General features: G+C 43.3%; 3 protein-coding genes across 3 annotated transcripts; all 3 read right to left on the bottom strand.

Annotated features, from left to right (window-relative positions):
* Positions 1 to 1,552: 1,552 nt before the first annotated feature.
* On the bottom strand, positions 1,553 to 3,775 carry LOC136455453 (putative metallophosphoesterase At3g03305). Its single transcript, XM_066455473.1, has 3 exons — positions 3,560 to 3,775; positions 2,236 to 3,236; positions 1,553 to 1,571 (listed from the first exon to the last, which is right to left on the bottom strand). The coding sequence occupies exons 1-3, from the start codon at positions 3,773 to 3,775 to the stop codon at positions 1,553 to 1,555; spliced, it is 1,236 nt and encodes a 411-aa protein (XP_066311570.1).
* Positions 3,776 to 4,144: 369 nt separating this feature from the next.
* On the bottom strand, positions 4,145 to 5,082 carry LOC136450942 (putative metallophosphoesterase At3g03305). Its single transcript, XM_066451639.1, has 2 exons — positions 4,739 to 5,082; positions 4,145 to 4,273 (listed from the first exon to the last, which is right to left on the bottom strand). Exons 1-2 carry the CDS (start codon positions 4,998 to 5,000, stop codon positions 4,218 to 4,220), a joined length of 318 nt encoding a protein of 105 aa, XP_066307736.1. The 5' UTR covers positions 5,001 to 5,082; the 3' UTR covers positions 4,145 to 4,217.
* Positions 5,083 to 6,278: 1,196 nt separating this feature from the next.
* LOC136455454 (uncharacterized) lies at positions 6,279 to 7,085 on the bottom strand. Its single transcript, XM_066455474.1, has one exon. It carries the CDS (start codon positions 7,083 to 7,085, stop codon positions 6,279 to 6,281), a length of 807 nt encoding a protein of 268 aa, XP_066311571.1.
* Between the last annotated feature and the right edge of the window lie 10,936 nt (positions 7,086 to 18,021).

An 18,021-nucleotide genomic window follows, 5' to 3' on the forward strand; every position in this document is an offset into this window, starting at 1 on the left:
TCCAGAGGCACCATCCCCACGAGGCACAGGAACCGATGGGTGCCACGGCGCCAGGGCGTAGACCCGAGGAGGGTGGACAGCCGCAGGAAGGGGCTGGCCGCGACACCAACGGCTGGACGCCGCCTCCGCGCGCCAGGCACCGCTTCCGCGCACGCTACCCCCTGCCTGCACGCCGCGCCGTACACCAGAGTTGGAGTAGACGCCGCCCCCCCCCCCCCCCCCCAGCCGCTGCAAAACGGTAGATCCGGGGCAGGGGGGCAGATCCGGCCATGGGTGGCCCGGATCCGCCCCGGCGGCCAGCCGGTTCGACGGAGGAGGTAGGCGTCGGAGATGGGGGAGAAGTGCCACGCCACCTGACGCAAGGCCATAGATCTGAGGCGGAGGATGGCAGATCCGGCCATGGGAGGCCCTGATCTGCCCCGCCGGCCGAGCACTTCACCGGAGGAGCAAGGTGTCGGGGATGGGGGAGGAGCGGGGGAGCAGGGAGAGTGTATGGGAGAGGGAGCTGCAGCAGGCTGCCGTTTTTAGTGCCGCCGCGGGCCGCCGCCACTGCTCGCCGGCGAGCGGCGGCGGCGGCCGGAGGGGGTGCCGGGAGGGGGGGTTCTCGCGGTGGGTGGCGGGTCGCCCCCCAAGTCGCCTCGCGAGGATGATGAGGGGGTCACAGAAACCTACTGTTGACCCTTCCCCCTGCTCTGCATTCTCGCACCACCATCCTCAGTTGCTGCATATTTCCAGATCGACTGAATATTTGACTAGAGACTAGAGAGCAGAGTTGTACTCACACTTCTCCAAGAAAAATATTAACACCATGATCTGGTCTGCCCCTTTTTATCTATAATATGATGGTCAAAGCTGGGAGCTACGCAAATCATTACCGCTTTGTTTCAAATTTTGCTTGACATGTTCCAATCAGGAAAAAAGCATCCAGGATTGAATAGTGTAGTATAACATACTTTCCTCAAAAGACAATGCTAACATTTTTTAAAACTGTAGATGCCCAAAGTCTCACAAGTATAAATTTAATGAAAAACAAAGCCGGTAGGTCAAGAAAGGAGGAAAAAAGAACTTTCTCAAAAGAAAGAGGAGTAACTATATATTGAGCAGTATAGTCGCTTCCTCAATTGGTCCAGATCCTAACCGTCCACTCTAATGAAATGCCGTGTAGTCTCTCATTTATACGCAGCACAATGCTGAAAGATTGAGCAGTATAGTCGCTTCCTCAATTGGTCCAGATCCTAACCGTCCACTCTAATGAAATGCCGTGTAGTCTCTCATTTATACGCAGCACAATGCTGAAAGCTATATGTGCTAAACAATCTAACAAAAATGCTCTGAAGGAGAGAAAAAAAAATCAAAGTAGCACACCTTCAGTTATGAGTTAGTCTTCAATTCAGTCTTCAAAGACTGAAGGACCATTTGTAGAACAGTCCAGTGTAGCATACCCTCCTGAACAGCTAAATGGGCCATGTCTTGTAGATGGCAAACACCATGAGTAAAGGAATGAAGAAGAAAAGTACTGGCGCATGGAGCAAAGGGTTCATAGCATAAGCCTTCACAAGCGCTCTGCAAAGCTGCATAAAGATAAGGGGTCAGAAAATTGTTTGGAATAGAGATAACTGCAAGCACAGAAACTTGTGCGTGTGCTTTTATACCTTCCAATGTTTCCATAGAACCACCACGCAAAGAACACACAGAAATTTCCTTATCCAGCGACCATTCCAAAAGTTTTCATGTTCTATCTGTCTCCTGCTCTTTTGGTAGTAATCATCTTTCTTCTTTCCTGATCGAGAAAGATAATGCTCTCGATATGCTGCTCTCTCAGCAGCCATGGCAGCTAAAATCACAATAGTGGGTAGTAACACAAAACAAAGGTGGGGTAGAACAATGACCATGACATCTGGAATCCCAGCATGGACTACTTCGTTGCTACTTTTGGGTCCTTTTAGAATCCAACCTTTATATGTCATGTATGTCAGGCTACCATCTTCAGTAATAGGGTGACCAAATAACCAAGGTATACAAACTAAATAGATAGCATATAGCAGGAGCAATAACCATACAAGAATCACCCTGGCAAGTTCAACAAAAGAACAGATGAAACCACCAACTAGAGATTTCAACAATGTCCTCTGCCTACCATATGTGCATAGACATTTATATGTGAACTGATCTTTGAATACCACTGCTAAAACTTGTGGAACAAGAAGCAATGAAAAAATTAGAGAAAAGGCACACCAGAGTGCAGGATGATATATTGAAGCCCACTGGATACCCATCACAAAAAACTCTTTCCATGTCCAGTTCACTCTTGCAGACAAGCCGTTAACAGAGAATGGCCTCAACTGACTGACACTTGTGTCACCTGTTATATCCATCACTTCAATTTGGAGCCAATATCGGCTGGGAGAGGAATCTTCAAATGCCCTCCAGTTCCATGGTATCAAATACATATTTCCTCGAGTTTCATTGGAATCCACCCTTTTCATTTCAGAGTCAAAGACTACTTCAAGAGTTCCTGGTCTTGAGTCATATATTTTTACAGAAACAGATACTATCTCATGTTTAGAGAAAACAAGAGCTCTCACGGTATCAAAAGACGATGCCCCCGTGACATGACATTTGAAATCACGAAAAGCAGAGGCTCTCTGCATGAATCTTGAATCAAGGGGAAAGGTAGGTAGTATGATTATGCTCTTTGAGCCTAATCTGAAATCTATATCAGTATAGGAGACATCTCCATCATCAATTGCTAGTACCCTCAAACTTCTGCTCTTTCTCCAATCACCCATCTCCCATTCCCAGAACTCTTCAATATGAGCTGCTTCTTCAGAACAGTTTTCCTTATTACTCTGGATTGCATCTCCTTGGTGCATGTTAAGTTGGTAGTAATGCTCTGATAATGATGGTTCCTGGACTGCCCGATGGTAGTATCGTTTCAAGTTCTTCCCGAACCTTGTATGAAGATGCCCACACAAGTATGCTGCCAATGATTGTTTTAGAAAAACATCCTTGATACTTTTTCCTGACTCTGTTAATGCTGAGAAAGACAACGGGAAGTGCCCAAATGCAATTTTTGTCACTGGAACCTTGTCAAAGTCAGTATCCCACTGTGATAACGCTTGATCCAATTCAATCACCTGCTTGTCAGTTGGATGTCCAAATAGATTGATTGGACCTCTAAGACCAAACTCCATTGTACTATCAAAGCCAACAAACAGATGCTTCCGACCACTATTCTGCAGATCATTCATAAATGCAGCTTCAAGTGTATTTTAAAAGCAATTGCAAGAACACTATATATAACAAATAACAATACACTTGAACTACAAAAGATGGCAACGAAATAAGAAGTACTCCCTCCGTTCCAAATTATTAGAGGATTTGACATTTTTAGATACATTAATTTTGATATTTATCTAGACGTAGTGTATATCTAAGTGCATAACAAAAGCTATGTATCTAGAAAAGCCAAAACGTCTTATAATTTGGAACAGAGGGAGTACAACATCTTTCTTCCTACACAAGATAAGTATCGATCATACATAGAGAAACTACTGACCTCCAAAGTAATGCTTTGGACACGCCCCTGCCGTCTTAACTTGGCGTTGATGCTATACTTATTATAAAAGTCATAGTCATCACCAGATGCAGGTACACCAAAGCTATCATGATTTCCTCTCAGATCATAGAAAATCCTTCTTGGAAGCTTGCTATTTTCAATGATTTCCTTCATTGTACTTTCATATTCTACCCAGTCGACCTTGTTTTGTTTCATTGTTAACAGATCTTTGCTTTTCCCATCTGTTAACAAAAACCGAGATATCTATTAGAAACTTGAGAGAACTCCCTTGGCGATAGTATTTCACCTTCTGAAATGAATGTGGCTTGTTTCTCAGAGGTGTTAATTACTTCCTTGTATGCTGGCTGCATCAACTTGTGTGATGCTGATCAATATTGACTTACAAGTGGCTATCATTTCCAAATGCTAAAACAGGTAATGGAAGATCATATGTTCATTTAGCTAAATTTTGCATTTGCATAGGCCTTTGAGGTTCAAATTTATTGGTTTAGTTACTACTTCATATCATTTTTTTTCAATATAAAAGAGAGTACACGTTGCCTGGTGCAAGCGGTAGAGTCTTACCGCCTGTGACCGGAAGGTCCCGGGTTCGAGTCGCGGTCTCCTCGCATTGCACAGGCGAGGATAAGGCTTGCCACTAATACCCTTCCCCAGACCCCGCACAGAGCGGGAGCTCTCTGCACTGGGTACGCCCTTTATAAAAGAGAGTACACGTTGCCTATTAGTAACATAGTCAAATACAAATCCCTCAAGAATACAAGAGCCAAAACTACATGCGATGGTTTACAGCTCTTGGCAATCTGTGGTTACCACCTAGTATTTCATTTGGAGAAAATTTGTAGCTGTTCTATGGATTGTTTGTTGTAATGGTGAAATTGAGACCTGAAGTGGCCCATGCCTGGCCATGTTGGGCAACTCGGAGAAAACTGGTCACTGGCCCAGTGGCCCCTCTATGGATTGTACTGCCTTAAATTATGATTTTCATACCGAATGTGCTGAAACATCTAGTTTTCACTTAAACTGAGAAACGAGAAGCACTGAAAACATCAGCTCATTTACCGATTGAGTAATTTCATCTCACATTGGATCAGCCCTGAAACTGCGAGGAATCAAACAGAGGACGTGGACGAGGGACGGAGGGAGGGATCTACGACATACCAGTAAGGTCTCCTGTGATCAGCACGAGGTCGGGGTTGACCATGGCCAGCGCCGGGCCGACGTACCGCCGGAAGTCGTAGGCGCGCTCCGGGTGGTGCACGCTGAAGTGGAGATCCGAGAGCTGGGCCACCCACACAACCCCGTCCGGCGCACCGGACACCTTCACCACCTCTCTCTCGTCACGGGACATGGCGGACGGAGCCGCCGCCGCAGCGATGAGAAGCAGTAGAACGGGGGGGAGCCGCTTGCCGCGCGTCTCCATGGCGAAGGCGCAGGCGGGGGCCTCCAGGAGCAGAACGGGCTGCGATTCTGATTTCGGTCGTCTGTCATCTCGTCCCCTCGAGCAAAATGCCCGCCGCACCTTTACGTTTTCAGCACCGAGGGATGTACGCCTCCGATACCCCGAATATGTATTCCGTTGGTCTAGAGAGGAAAGGACCAAGTCAAACCGTCCCCCCGCGCGGAAAAGGAGCTGATGTCTTTTGCGTCATTATAAAAGAATCGTGCTACTAAAAAAATTTAAAGATCTTCATTACCACTGTATATTTCTTTTCACGGGAGGCCACTGCCGTTTCCTGCCATTTGGTTTTAAGTTTTAACACGGGTCACGGGTGGGTGCCAAACTAGACGCGAATGACTTTTTGCTCATCACTCTATCCAGCAGTGCCCCATCGCTCCTTAGTCTTGAACTCCTTCCGACCAATGGTTTCGGTCCCCACTCATCCCAAACCCCTAGATCAGGAAGGGGCGAAGGGGGCATCAAGGGCGACGCTAGTGGCCGGCACAGACAAGGAGGTTGTCTAGGCCTCCAGGCAGCTATCCTAGGCGTGCCTTGCATGGTCGTGGCTTCAAGGCCACGGTAGCAACCAACACAACCCCAAGGTGCATGTTCATGGGGCACATAGATGTTCACGGGTGACCAGGACAGCATTAATGACCGACGTAGGAGAGGCATGTGCTATGTTGTTCGTTTATGGGCAAGCAGGGCTAGATAATAACTTTTGCATTTGTTTCATGGGTGACTAGGGCGGCATCGGTGGCCAGCGCAAGAGAGGCGCGTGCTATGCAAGCGCGTTCATGGTCAAGCAGAGCTAGATAATAACTTTGCATCCGTTTATGTCTGGATGAAAGTTATGTTTGGATAAGTATGCAGCTATGTATTTCTCTTATTTTGCTTGCAATCCTGATTTTTTTTTGGATTTATTGAAAATTTTCTATGTGCACACACAAGATGTCAAGGTGGTAGTAGAAGAAAAAATGGGAATTTTTTTATGCATACTTCTTTGAGGGCAGAAACATCATTTCCTCACTTGGTTAACCGTTGGTAGGAAAATAGTCAGCAGGGCCGTCCCATAAATTTTATGGGCTCTTGGGCCAGTAAGACACTAAGGGCCCGGCAATGTAATATTTGAATAGGACGATTAAAGTATATAACTTGTAGCATATATTTAATTCTTCTTGAAAAGGTAACAGTACATCAAAGAAGATAAAAAAACGGCAAAATAACTATGATGGTTACCTCAAATAAAACTACGGTACTTCAGTGCTTTTTAAAAAAGCGTCTTCGGGCATTTCTTGATGCAAAATCTTCAAGAACACTTTCAAGATCAATTGTATCTAAAATATCCTTCTCAATGCTGCACATAGCCAAGCCATTTAATCTTTCTTGTAGCATAGTTGACCTCAAACAATTTTTCGGTAGCTTCAATTTGGAGAAGCTTCTTTCAGCTGATGCTACTGTCACTGGAATAGTTAACAGAATCCGATATGCAATAGAGGCATTTGGATAGCAATATGCAACTTTAACAAAGTGAAGAATCTCAGATGCTGACATCAACTGATCTGGCAAAGTTACTTGCAACACTTTCAACTCAGAGAACAAATCATCTAACTCAATATCATACTTGTTGTCATGAGAAAAAGTATTCACAAAAGTTGTGCAACGGTCTCGTAGATCACTATGATCCAAGGACTTTAGATTTTTCGAATTGAATAAGAAACCAAATATTTTCTTAAATTCCTTTAGCTGATCAAATCGACTAGTCAATGAAACAATTGCATAATCAACAATAACTAGGAAGTAGTCATCATTGAAGTCATCTATAGCTGACCGTTGTAATTCTTCAGTTTCATCATCTTGTTCATCAAATTGCTTCTTCCTTTTACCTTTACGTTTTGTAGGAAATGTTGGCTCCACATCCAAACTAGATGCAATGGATTTTACAGTCTCAATACTTGCACTTAAGCCTGTGTCTCTATACTTCTTAAAATATGATATGACCCCTTCTATCTGTTTCAAAGTACTATCCAAGCACACAATTGGAGACTGCAACTTTTTGCTCACCATGTTGATAACAGATAAAATATCTTCCTAAATAACCATACCAACTAAAAATTCAAAATTCTCAATAGTGGTTATCAATGATCCAGCTTCACTCACCGATTTTGGGTCCTCGGTACAAGTTCTTTCCACCTCCTTCAGAGCTGATCTTATTTGAGAAGCTTGATATCTGATAGGTTGCACACTCTTTATTCGACTCTCCCAACGAGTATCAGACAAGGGTTTGACAGTGAACCTCTCAATATGATCGGTCAAAATTTTCCACTTTTTAGTAGATCGTGCAAACAATGCATATATCCGTTGTATGACACCAAAAAAAGTAATAGCTTTTCTATAGTATTTTGCCATATCACAAAGAACAAGGTTCAGACTATGAAAAACGCCTATTACTAGGATCACTAGGAAATTGTAAATCCATCTCTCTCACAGGTCATTTCTCAATTAAGATATCTCTTTTGATATTGTTAAGATTTTCCCATGTCCTAGGATCAAAGATAGTCAACATTGATTGTTCATCAATATATAAATTTTCTGTATCATCCGAAGGCTGCAAATTTTCACCTGATCCCAAAATGTCCTCATTAGCATCAGCTTGCGCATCTAAATTTTTCTCCCCTATAGCACCTTCATTAGCATCAGCTTGCGCATCTAAATTTTCCTCCCCTGTAGCACCTTCATTGGCATCAGCTTGTGCATCTAAAATCTACTCGTCTGTACCACCATCATTGCCATCAGCTTGTGCGATTATTGGTTGATCATGTTTCTGCCCCTGATCTTGACTAACTTCGGCATTTCTTGATGTTGGAAAAAACCTATGCAACGCACCCTTTTGCGATTCTCTGGATTGAAGTTCTTGTTTTCTTTCTTTTCTTTTTTGAGCACCGGACTTATGTTTCTTTGGCAACATCTAACATGATAAAAAATATTGAATTACAAATCAAATCCCTGAAGCCTAGCCCTATCCCCGTAAGCAGGTATTGATCTGTACACTAAAGTACTGAACTGTAATCAAATTGATTTGTTTATTTAAGAGGCCTGATACACTAAGTACTATTTATATATTGCTACTATATATACACACATATACGGAATGTTACTATTCATATGAAATAATTTGTATATACATATTAAAATACCTAAAAAAATCTTCCAACATTCCTCGATGTGAAATCATCAATGATGATGATGTCAATATCAATCTCATCCAACAAACGCTTCTCAATGCATAATGTTATCAATCCATTTAACATCTCTTATGAATAGTTCTTTAGTAATTTTAGTTTTGAGAAACAATTAGTAAATGCAATTTCAAATAATATCAATATGCTAGCCAAAAAAATCACAAAGATTAAACAATTATACATTACCTTAGGGAGTCAAGTGCCTAACACATTGAATATTTGAATACTCTAGCGTCGGTCGTACATGGTTAGGGATGACAGAGATGAGAGATTCATACGTGATTTGTTGGTTGCTGCTACCTGCCTGCCTGGAATACGTCGTCGCCCTATGTGGATCACCGTGCAAATGTGCTCCGCCGGCGACTCGCTGCCTGGCGACAGCGGTGCTTGCCGTGACTTGTGAGGAAGCCGATAAGTTAGAGGAGAGAGGAGACGAGTCGCGTGATCATGGACTCCTGAACAGGATACAGCTTGTGCATCTATATCTGTACCCTCATGGGCCCCCAGCCTCATGGGCCCATGGGCATCGCACAGGCTGCCCCCCCATAGGACAGGCCTGATAGTCAGCGGTACACGGAGGGGAAAAAAGCTTTTATGCAACAAAAATGGGAACTTTTAATTTTTTGTAGTGGCATGAGAGGAATTGTGATCTTTTATAATGGCACTAAACGAAAAAACTCAAAAGAAACCAGCACCCAGCATCAGATCCTGAGCCCCCCTGTAAGGAAAATGGACCCTAAGCCCATTTACTTTGGATTTTGGTGTTTGATGACCAACATAACCAAATTAGACTAATAAATTTGCAAGTGTTTGTTTTGTAGTTCAACAGGGTGCAAGACGTGACTTAGACAAAGGCGACGTGATGATCCGATGATCAATACCTTAAGCAAGACCTTAGGAGCACAAGAAAAGACCCAAGATATCAAGCAAAGTCCAAGCATGAAGATAGGAACCAAGCCGTACGCAAGATCACGAAGAAACGAGCTCGCAGACGCGATTGGACGCAAAGATCGGATGCTGGAAGCGCAACCGGACACTGGACCGGTGGCTCGGCAGACAGGCGACCAGACATGAGGACCGGATGCTGGCGGCAACCGATCGGACGCAGGAATGCAGTGTCTGATCGAGTACAGAAAGGTTCCAGAGCGGCATATCTGTGACCGGACGCGTCCGATGGTAGGTGACCGGACGCTAGCCAGCGTCCGATCAGTGTTTTGCCGGCTCAACGGTCGAGACGACCGGACATGTCCGGTCAGTAGCAGTTTCGTGGGAATTCGACCCCAACGGCTACTTTCACAGTGAGGCTTATAAATACAACATCCAACCGCCCATTTGAGGTGTGGAGCTGAGGAAACATACCAAGGGTGTTGATACACCATTTTAGTGATCTCCACTTGCATAGTGCTTAGTGTTTCATTAGGTGATTAGCATAGGTGCTTTGCGAAGTGCTTAGGTTGATTAGACCATCGCTTATGCGCTTGCTCTAGGTTTAGGTCTAGTGTTTAGTGAGGTTTGCATACCTCTTACCACTCGGTGCTTGCGAGCACTATTGTTGTACATCGGAGAGGCTTGAAGTCTTGTGAGATCACACCAACTGTGTTTGTGGTGTGGCTGCCACCATGTACCAGAGGGAACAAGGCCCGCGGCGTTTCGGCCGGAAGCTTGATAGTGAAGACGGCAGGGAGCATCTGGGAGAGGCTTGCTGAGAGACACGTTGGAGACCCACTTGTGCGTGGGGAAGGCCCGAGGCTATCCATGGAGTTACCCGATCGGGAGCTTAGCCCTTGTGAGGGATTCCTTGCGAGGGGCTCCAACGAGGACTAGGGGGAAGCTTGCGTGCTTCTCGATACCTCGGTAAAAATACCGGAGTCATCGACGGGAGTTTGCATATCTCTACCTTGCTTTTTAGCTTTTGCATTTACATTGATTACTTTACTATGTTTGCGGTAGAGATAGCAACACACTAGCAAAATCATAGTTGCACATCTAGATAGTCTATCTATTGCATAGGTTTTGCTTGGGTTAGAAAAAGAGGCCATAGTTCAGAGTTAGAATTTTAAGTTACCTAATTCACCCCTCCTCTTAGGCATCACGGTCCCTTCAATTGGTATCAGAGCCGGTTGGCTCATATTTGGACCCTTGGCTTAACCGTCGTTGAGCCGATGCTATTGTAGAGTGGTTGGGATGGATACCGCTAGGCCTCCATAATTTGATGGCACTAACTTCCTCTACTATAAGGCTAGAATGGCTTGTCACCTTGAGGCGGTTGATTTAGGTGTATGGAGAGTCACTCGTGATGGGATGAAACCCATTAAGAATCTCGAAAAGCCCACAAAGAGTGACGAAAAAGAAATATATTTTAATGCTAGAGCTAAGAATTACTTGTTTGAATCATTTAGCATGGATGTGTTTAACCAAGTGTTCACCTTAAATACGGCACATGAAATTTGGTTAAAACTCCAAGAGCTCCATGACGGCACAAGTAATGTCCGTGAGCAAAAACATTGTCTAGCTAAGCAAAATTATGATTCCTTTGCTATGAATGATGATGAGCTTGTTTGTGATATGTATTCTCGTTTGAATCTAATTATCAATGAGCTTGATTCAATAGGATTATTAAAGCTAGATGATGCGGACATCATGAGGAAGATCATCTCCGTTCTACCACAAAAGAAATATGCAAGCATTATCACCATCCTTCACAACATGGAGAACTTGAGCACCATGACCCCGAGCATTGTCATTGGCAAGCTAGTGGCATTTGAAATGTCACGTAAGATGGGTCAAGGAGAAGCATCTTCATCAAGCAAAGGCAAAGCTCTCACTTGTAGCAAGAAGAAAAAGATGAAGGGCAAGAAAGTTGAGTCAAGCTCAAGCTCAAGCTCCTCAAGTGAAGAAGAAGAAGATGAGGATGATGAGGATGAGGATGATGATGATGATGATGAACAAGAATCAAGTGATGATGATCAATCTTCCTCCTCCACCTCCGACCTTGATGAAGAATCAATCAAACTTATCAAAAAGGTGGAGAAGATGATCGTAAGGCTTAATGTTAAGGGTGTGCCCATCCAAATTCAAAACCTCATTTTCACTAATCAAAGAAACGAGCAAAGAAAGAGAGGATGCTATGGATATGGCGAGTTAGGGCACTTTGTGGAAGTTTGTCCAAATAAGCCCACACCCAAGGCAAAGAAGAAGGCGTGCAAGAACAAAGCCCTCACATTAATAAGGTCATGGGATGATTCTTCAAGTGAAGAAGATCATCACAAGAGGCAAGGGTGCAAGCACTCATCATCAAGCTCTTCTCGTGTGTGTCTTATGACACGAGGTAATGAAAGCTCATCCTCTAGTGAGAGCGACAGTGATGATGATTTGCCTTCTTATAATACAATTGTGCAACAAAATCTTAAATATGCTAAAGTTTACACTAGTCAATAAAAGAAGCTCAAAAATTTAAAAGAAGAGCTAGGTAGTTCACAAAAAGCATACAAAAATTTGCTTGAACAATATGAAAACTTTGCAAATCTCAATGTTGAACTATCTACTAAAATTGAGCAACTTGAGGCTAGTGCAGCAACAAATGCATGCACAATCAATGATGAGCAACTTTTAAAGAAAAATGAAAAATTAAAAGAAAAGTTAGCTAGCTCACAAGAAGCATATAATAGTTTGCTTGCTAAAATGGAAACCATGTGCAAATATTGTGATGAGCTAACTAATAAAGTTGCTAATCTTGAAGCCGTTAGCACAAACCCCACCAAGGCATCTAAAAAGAAAAGTTCTATCTTTAACATGTCTAAAAAGGATGTCTCTACTTCTTGTAATGATTTATGTTTAGACTCACCTTTGTGCAACCAAGTTTGTATTGAGAAAGTTATTGTAGATACATGCACACAAGAGGTTGCAAAGGAGAATGAGCAACTCAAGCAAGAAGTAGCTCGCCTCACCAAGGACTTGACTCAAGTAAAAGGCAAGGCGAAGCAAACCTAACTTCATCAAGATAACACCGTCAAGGGAGTGAATAAGCTTGATGAAGGACAAACTGTGGTTTGTTACGTGTGCCACAAGGAAGGTCACAAGTCCTATGAGTGCAAGATGAAGAATGGGGGAGAAGCAAAGAAGAAGGAGAAAAAGCAAACAAGCAAGCTCTCCAACACCTACACCAATAAGGTGGACAAGAAGGACTCCACACCTTATCTCTTGAAGAAGAACAAAAATGACAAGGTGGTGGCCATCAAGGTGAACAAGCAAGCCAACAATGGGGTCAAACGCTTTTGGGTGCCAAAGAAAATCATTTCCAACATGAAGAGCACCAAGAAGGTTTGGATCTCGAAAGGGAAGTGAGAAGTTCGTCGGACTTCGGGGAATTTGGAGACTTGGCAAAGTATGGGTGTATTTCATGGGGTGCATCATGATGGACAAAATCATTGCCAAGTGAGTTAGTGAATACTATGGACCCAAATTTCTCTTCCCGTGTTAGGGTAACTAGATGTTATTACTTTTTAATTGGTACATCTTGAAATTAGATTTTCCTACAATTAGTATCTTTAAGCATCTAGTTACTCTTCATACCTAGATTTGCATTTGCATGCTTATATCTTTTGTCATGCATACACTAGGTATTTCATATGGTAGGCTTGCTTGGTTACATTCTTAACCCTTGGAGCAAACCTACATGGTGTTAAAATTGCTTAGAAGCACGGCACATAGCTTGTCTTACTTTTGTTTATCTAATATGTGCCAAAGTCCAAAATTGTAGATAATCTCTCCCGAATATCTATTTTGAAAATGATTCTCACATTCATGAGATGTCATCTTTCAAGTGGTATTTTTTATTCTAAAATCAATGTGCATGATTTCTACAAAGTATTCTACTTTTGTGTGCACATATTTAGGGGGAGTATTTCTACAACTTGGATGCTTTGAGACTAACACTTTTTCAAATGGTATCAATTTTTCAAACATATGTGTAGTAGTCTCTCTATAAGGAAATTGGAGTCCCTGGAGTTAAGCATCATTCTTTAATTGGCATCATCATGTTTTATTGCTTTCTCCATGCATTATATAGATTAAACTCTCTTATGCAATAAATTGCTATTTATGCATATGCTTTGCTTTCTACCATATGTATGCTACATTTAGGGGGAGCTTAGTCTATATAATATGAGAGTCAAATTTTGTGATCTAATGTCTTCCTTTTCGGTGTTTGATGCCAAAGGGGGAGAATTTGAAGGACCAAAGGCAAGCATCAAGTTGATGTCTACAAGTGGTAATGGTCCAAAAAAGAGAGGAAAGTGGATTATGGATTAGACTAAGTAATGGTAAAATTTATAGGAATCCATAATGACACATAGGGACTTTTGTTAGGAATCCATAATGACACATAGGGACTTTTGTAAGGGCAAGATGGTCTGCAATTGGTATCTAAGTAGGATTTTCTAGCATCATATAACATTGCCCTTTGCATTGCATCCTAGCAAGTAGGTAGTTTTTAAATTTCAAAATCTCTATCATTTGCTTGCTTTGGTCGTGTTGTCATCAATCACCAAAAGGGAGAGATTATAAGGAAAATAGACCCTAAGCCCATTTACTTTGGATTTTGGTGTTTGATGACCAACACAACCAAATTGGACTAATGAATTTGCAAGTGTTTGTTTTATAGTTCAACAGGGTGCAAGACGTGACTTGGACAAAGGCGACGTGATGATCCAATGATCAACACCTTAAGCAAGACCTTAGGAGCACAAGAAAAGACCCAAGATATCAAGCAAAGTCCAAGCATGAAGATATGAACCAAGCCGTACACAAGTTCACGAAGAAACGAGCTCGTAGACGCGACCGGACGCTGGAAGCACGACCGGATGCTGGACCGGTGGCTCGGCGGATAGGCGACCGGACGCGAGGACCGGACGCTGGCGGCAACCGACCGGACACAGGAATGCAGCGTCCGATCGAGTACAGAAAGGTTCCAGAGCGGCATATCTATGACAGGACACGTCCGGTGGCAGGTGATTGGACGCTAGCCAGCGTCCGATCAGTGTTTTGCCGGCTCAACGGTTGGGACGATCAGACACGTCCGGTCAGGACGATTCAGCGTTCGGTCAGTAGCAGTTTCGCGGGAATTCGACCCCAACGGCTACTTTCTTAGTGGGGCTTATAAATACAACCCCCAACCGGCCATTTGAGGTGTGGAGCTGAGAAAACATACCAAGGGTGTTGATACACCATTTTAGTGATCTCCACTTACATAGTGCTTAGTGTTTCATTAGGTGATTAGCATAGGTGCTTTGCGAAGTGCTTAGGTTGATTAGACCACCGCTTATGCGCTTGCTCTAGGTTTAGGCCTAGTGTTTAGTGAGGTTTGCATACCTCTTACCACTCGATGCTTGCGAGCACCATTGTTGTACATCGAATGGGCTTAAAGTCTTACGAGATCACACCAACTGTGTTTGTGGTGTGGCCGCCACCGTGTACTGGAGGGAACAAGGCCCGCGGCGTTTTGGCCGGAAGCTTGATAGTGAAGACGGCGGGGAGCATTCGAGAGAGGCTTGCCGAGAGGCACGTCGGAGACCCACTTGCGTGTGGGGAAGGCCCGAGGCTATCCACGGAGTTACCCCGCCGGGAGCTTGGCCCTTGTGAGGGATTCCTTGCGAGGGCCTCCAACGAGGACTAGGGGGAAGCTTGCACGCTTCTCGATACCTCGGTAAAAATACCGGAGTCATCGATGGGAGTTTGCATATCTCTATCTTGGTTTTTAGCTTCCGCATTTACATTGATTACTTTGCTACATTTGCGGTAGAGATAGCAACACACTAGCAAAACCATAGTTGCACATCTAGATAGTCTATCTATTGCATAGGTTTTGCTTGGGTTAGAAAAAGAGGCCATAGTTCAGAGTTAGAATTTTAAGTTACCTAATTCACCCCCCTCTTAGGCGTCACGGTCCCTTCACCCCTGTCGGGAAATTGCTGCTCATCTCCCTCTCTGCCGACTTATATCCTCTACCTCGCTCAAAGATTTGTAACATTATCAACCCATTTTCCCAAATACTCTTCCTAAGCCCTCTTTCCATCTTTAGTTCTCGATCCCTCAAACCATCCTCCCATCTCCAGTTCTTATTTTCTTAGTAGAGAGAGCATGGACCCTCGAACGCTCCTCCACTAGTTGCCACGATCACTGCAAGAGACGTCGTCTTCTTTAGGATTCGTGCCTACATCTTCTTCTTCAGGTCCGCGTCCATGCCGAACGAGCCCTTGCCACTAGCCTCGCCCCCTCTGCCATCACCACAGGCGTCGTCTTCTCTAGCATCTGTGTATGCGCCATGCGAGCCCCGACCACCATTCTTGCCGCTATATTCCATGTAGATCGAGGGAACGAGCGAGGGTAGCTCGGTAACTCTTTTTATGTTGTTAGATTGTTGACTGCAATTGTTAATAGCTCTTGGATTTATGGAAGTTAATTGTCTAGTAATAAAAGTTCTTGTATATTGTTAGACTGTTGCCTAATGGATTTATGGAAGTTGATTGTCTAGTCTTTTTTCTTTTTTATAGTGTAATTGTTAATAGTTCATTAGTTGTTTTTTTCTCTTTATAGTTCAATAGTGTCATTTAGGTTAGGATTGTTGTGTGTGGTTCATATTCAGGTTAGGATTATTATGTGTGGTTCACATTTTATGAGATTATTGCCCAGCTAGGTAACACATAGGATCTCGTTAAGAAATTATTAAAAAGTCACCAATATACTTGTCCTTTATTGCCCTGCTTGGTAACACATAGGATCTCGTTAAAAAATTATCAAAAATCACCAATATGCTTGTCCTTTTTCACCAGATGGATGCAATTCTTGATATCCAAACAGCCATATGCAAGGTTCCATTACATCTGGTGAAGGAAGAAGAGACATATAAGGTTGAGGTTGCTAAAGTGAGGCAGGTGTTGTCGAATATGCAAAAGGTGACCTCTGATCTCATCTCACTTGGCTTTGGATCCATTAATGATGATCACCCTCTTGACTCATCAATGGCCTACGCAAAATTCAGTGTTCTTAATCCAGCTTGTATTTATATATATATAATTTATTTTACCTTCCTAGAGACATATATCAAATCTCAATTGCGGTACCTCTCCAATGATATTTACACATATTCTGCACTTGCAATCCAGATACATTTGGAAGTTACAACAGATTCACCATTATATGGCTTACAAGATGTTGTAGGGGTCCTCGAACATATTAATGAGGAGAAGGTTGGGTAGTGAGGAGAGGTGAGTTCTAGGGATTAGGATCAAGCAAATGAGAGTGAAGAGTGGGTGTCAGTCCCCCTACCCTCATGCCCTTGCACTTATATAAACAATGGTTGTTTACAAGTGGTCCTTTGGTGGGGTTGGATTTGATAGGACACTACTCTAGCACCTACTTGGCCCTCTTCCAAGGGGAGTCCTAACCCATTAAAAGGTCCTTGTTTGGTTTTGGTAATTGAGTGACAACCTAGGTGGACTAATACGTATTTATGTGAGATACACAGAAAATTAGTCCATGGATACAAATGTGATGAAGGAGCTCATTGCATATGAGACATGACATTGAGTCATATGACTAAGGTGGAGAAGATCAAGACAAGACTTGGCTTGATTGACCGATTGCAAGTGTGAAGGGTAAGTTGAGTGATGACTTAGCGCCAATGGATTGAAGCAACGATGAAGTGCAAGTGAAGTCAAGATCGATGAACGAATACTATGACGTGATGATATGAAGTGGATCATATCATTTTGTGATTGGTTGGTGCATGTGTTGCATCAATATTAGAGGAGATGGAATAGAATACGCATGGCAAAGGTATAACTTATAGGGCATTTCATTTCATCGGTCTAAGGTTGACTAGAGAAGAAATAGACCGGGTTTAGGATAGATAGCCATACTATAAAGAGTGAAAATCTTTTAGTTGCAACGGTTATCTAGTGCCATTAAGTGTGAGTCTCATTTGCATATGCATTGTGCTTAGTGACATAGTGAGGCACATGAGAAAGCCCTAAAAATCTTTGTGAAAATGCTAACTCTAAGTACTAATATGGTTAGTATTTTTGGAGGAGTTAGTACCTTGTTTAAAGGGTTAAAAGAAAAGCAAAGGAGGTGTTTTGAAGGGGGTGCTATTTTTCTAGCCTACCTAGGCTTGTGGGTGCTCAGTTGCTGGCCCAGCATGCCGACATGTCGTCCGTGCTGGTAAAGGAAGCATAGGCGCCTGACTTCTGGGCTGGCTTGTCGTTGTGCTGCTGCTGGCCCGTCGACTTGGCTCTTGGGCCGACGCAGGTGCTGGTTGTTTGACCGGACCAGGAAGGGGCAGGTGCGAGCACCAGCAGGTCGGCCCGTCGACTGCACCAGGGGACCGAGCTAGAGTTGCGAGCGGCACTGTTGAAAGGTTGCTAGAGGGGGGTTGGGGGGGTTGAATAGCATATTAAAAAGCACAAGAGCAATTGATTAGTAACATAAATGGCGTAATGCAATTTTGCTCTAACTCTACAAGGGTTGTAAGCCACATATCCTAACAATTCTTGTTGCTATGATCACTAGGCATACACAAGAGCTAAGTCACTACTCACTAAGCTAGTGTGCTCTTAACTAATAACTAAAGAGCCACACTAACCAAACTAACAAGCTCTCAAAGACTAGCTACACTAAAGAGCTTGGCAACTAGTTTGCAAGAATATAAAGGAGGGGATATGATGATTATACCACTGTGTAGAGGAATGAACCAATCACAATAT

This window comes from Miscanthus floridulus, chromosome 5 (genome assembly GCF_019320115.1).
Source record: "Miscanthus floridulus cultivar M001 chromosome 5, ASM1932011v1, whole genome shotgun sequence".
Taxonomy (NCBI): domain Eukaryota; kingdom Viridiplantae; phylum Streptophyta; class Magnoliopsida; order Poales; family Poaceae; genus Miscanthus; species Miscanthus floridulus.

Excerpts from the sequence above, each read along its gene's own strand:
- LOC136455454 (XM_066455474.1), bottom strand. The coding sequence starts at position 7,085 with ATGGTGAGCAAAAAGTTGCAGTCTCCAATTGTGTGCTTGGATAGTACT.
- LOC136455453 (XM_066455473.1), bottom strand. The coding sequence starts at position 3,775 with ATGAAACAAAACAAGGTCGACTGGGTAGAATATGAAAGTACAATGAAG. Across the intron at positions 3,237-3,559 it reads TCCAAAGCATTACTTTGGAG|AATAGTGGTCGGAAGCATCT; the intron begins GTCAGTAGTTTC and ends AATGATCTGCAG.
- LOC136450942 (XM_066451639.1), bottom strand. The coding sequence starts at position 5,000 with ATGGAGACGCGCGGCAAGCGGCTCCCCCCCGTTCTACTGCTTCTCATC. Across the intron at positions 4,274-4,738 it reads GATCACAGGAGACCTTACTG|GGCGTACCCAGTGCAGAGAG; the intron begins GTATGTCGTAGA and ends TCTTTTATAAAG.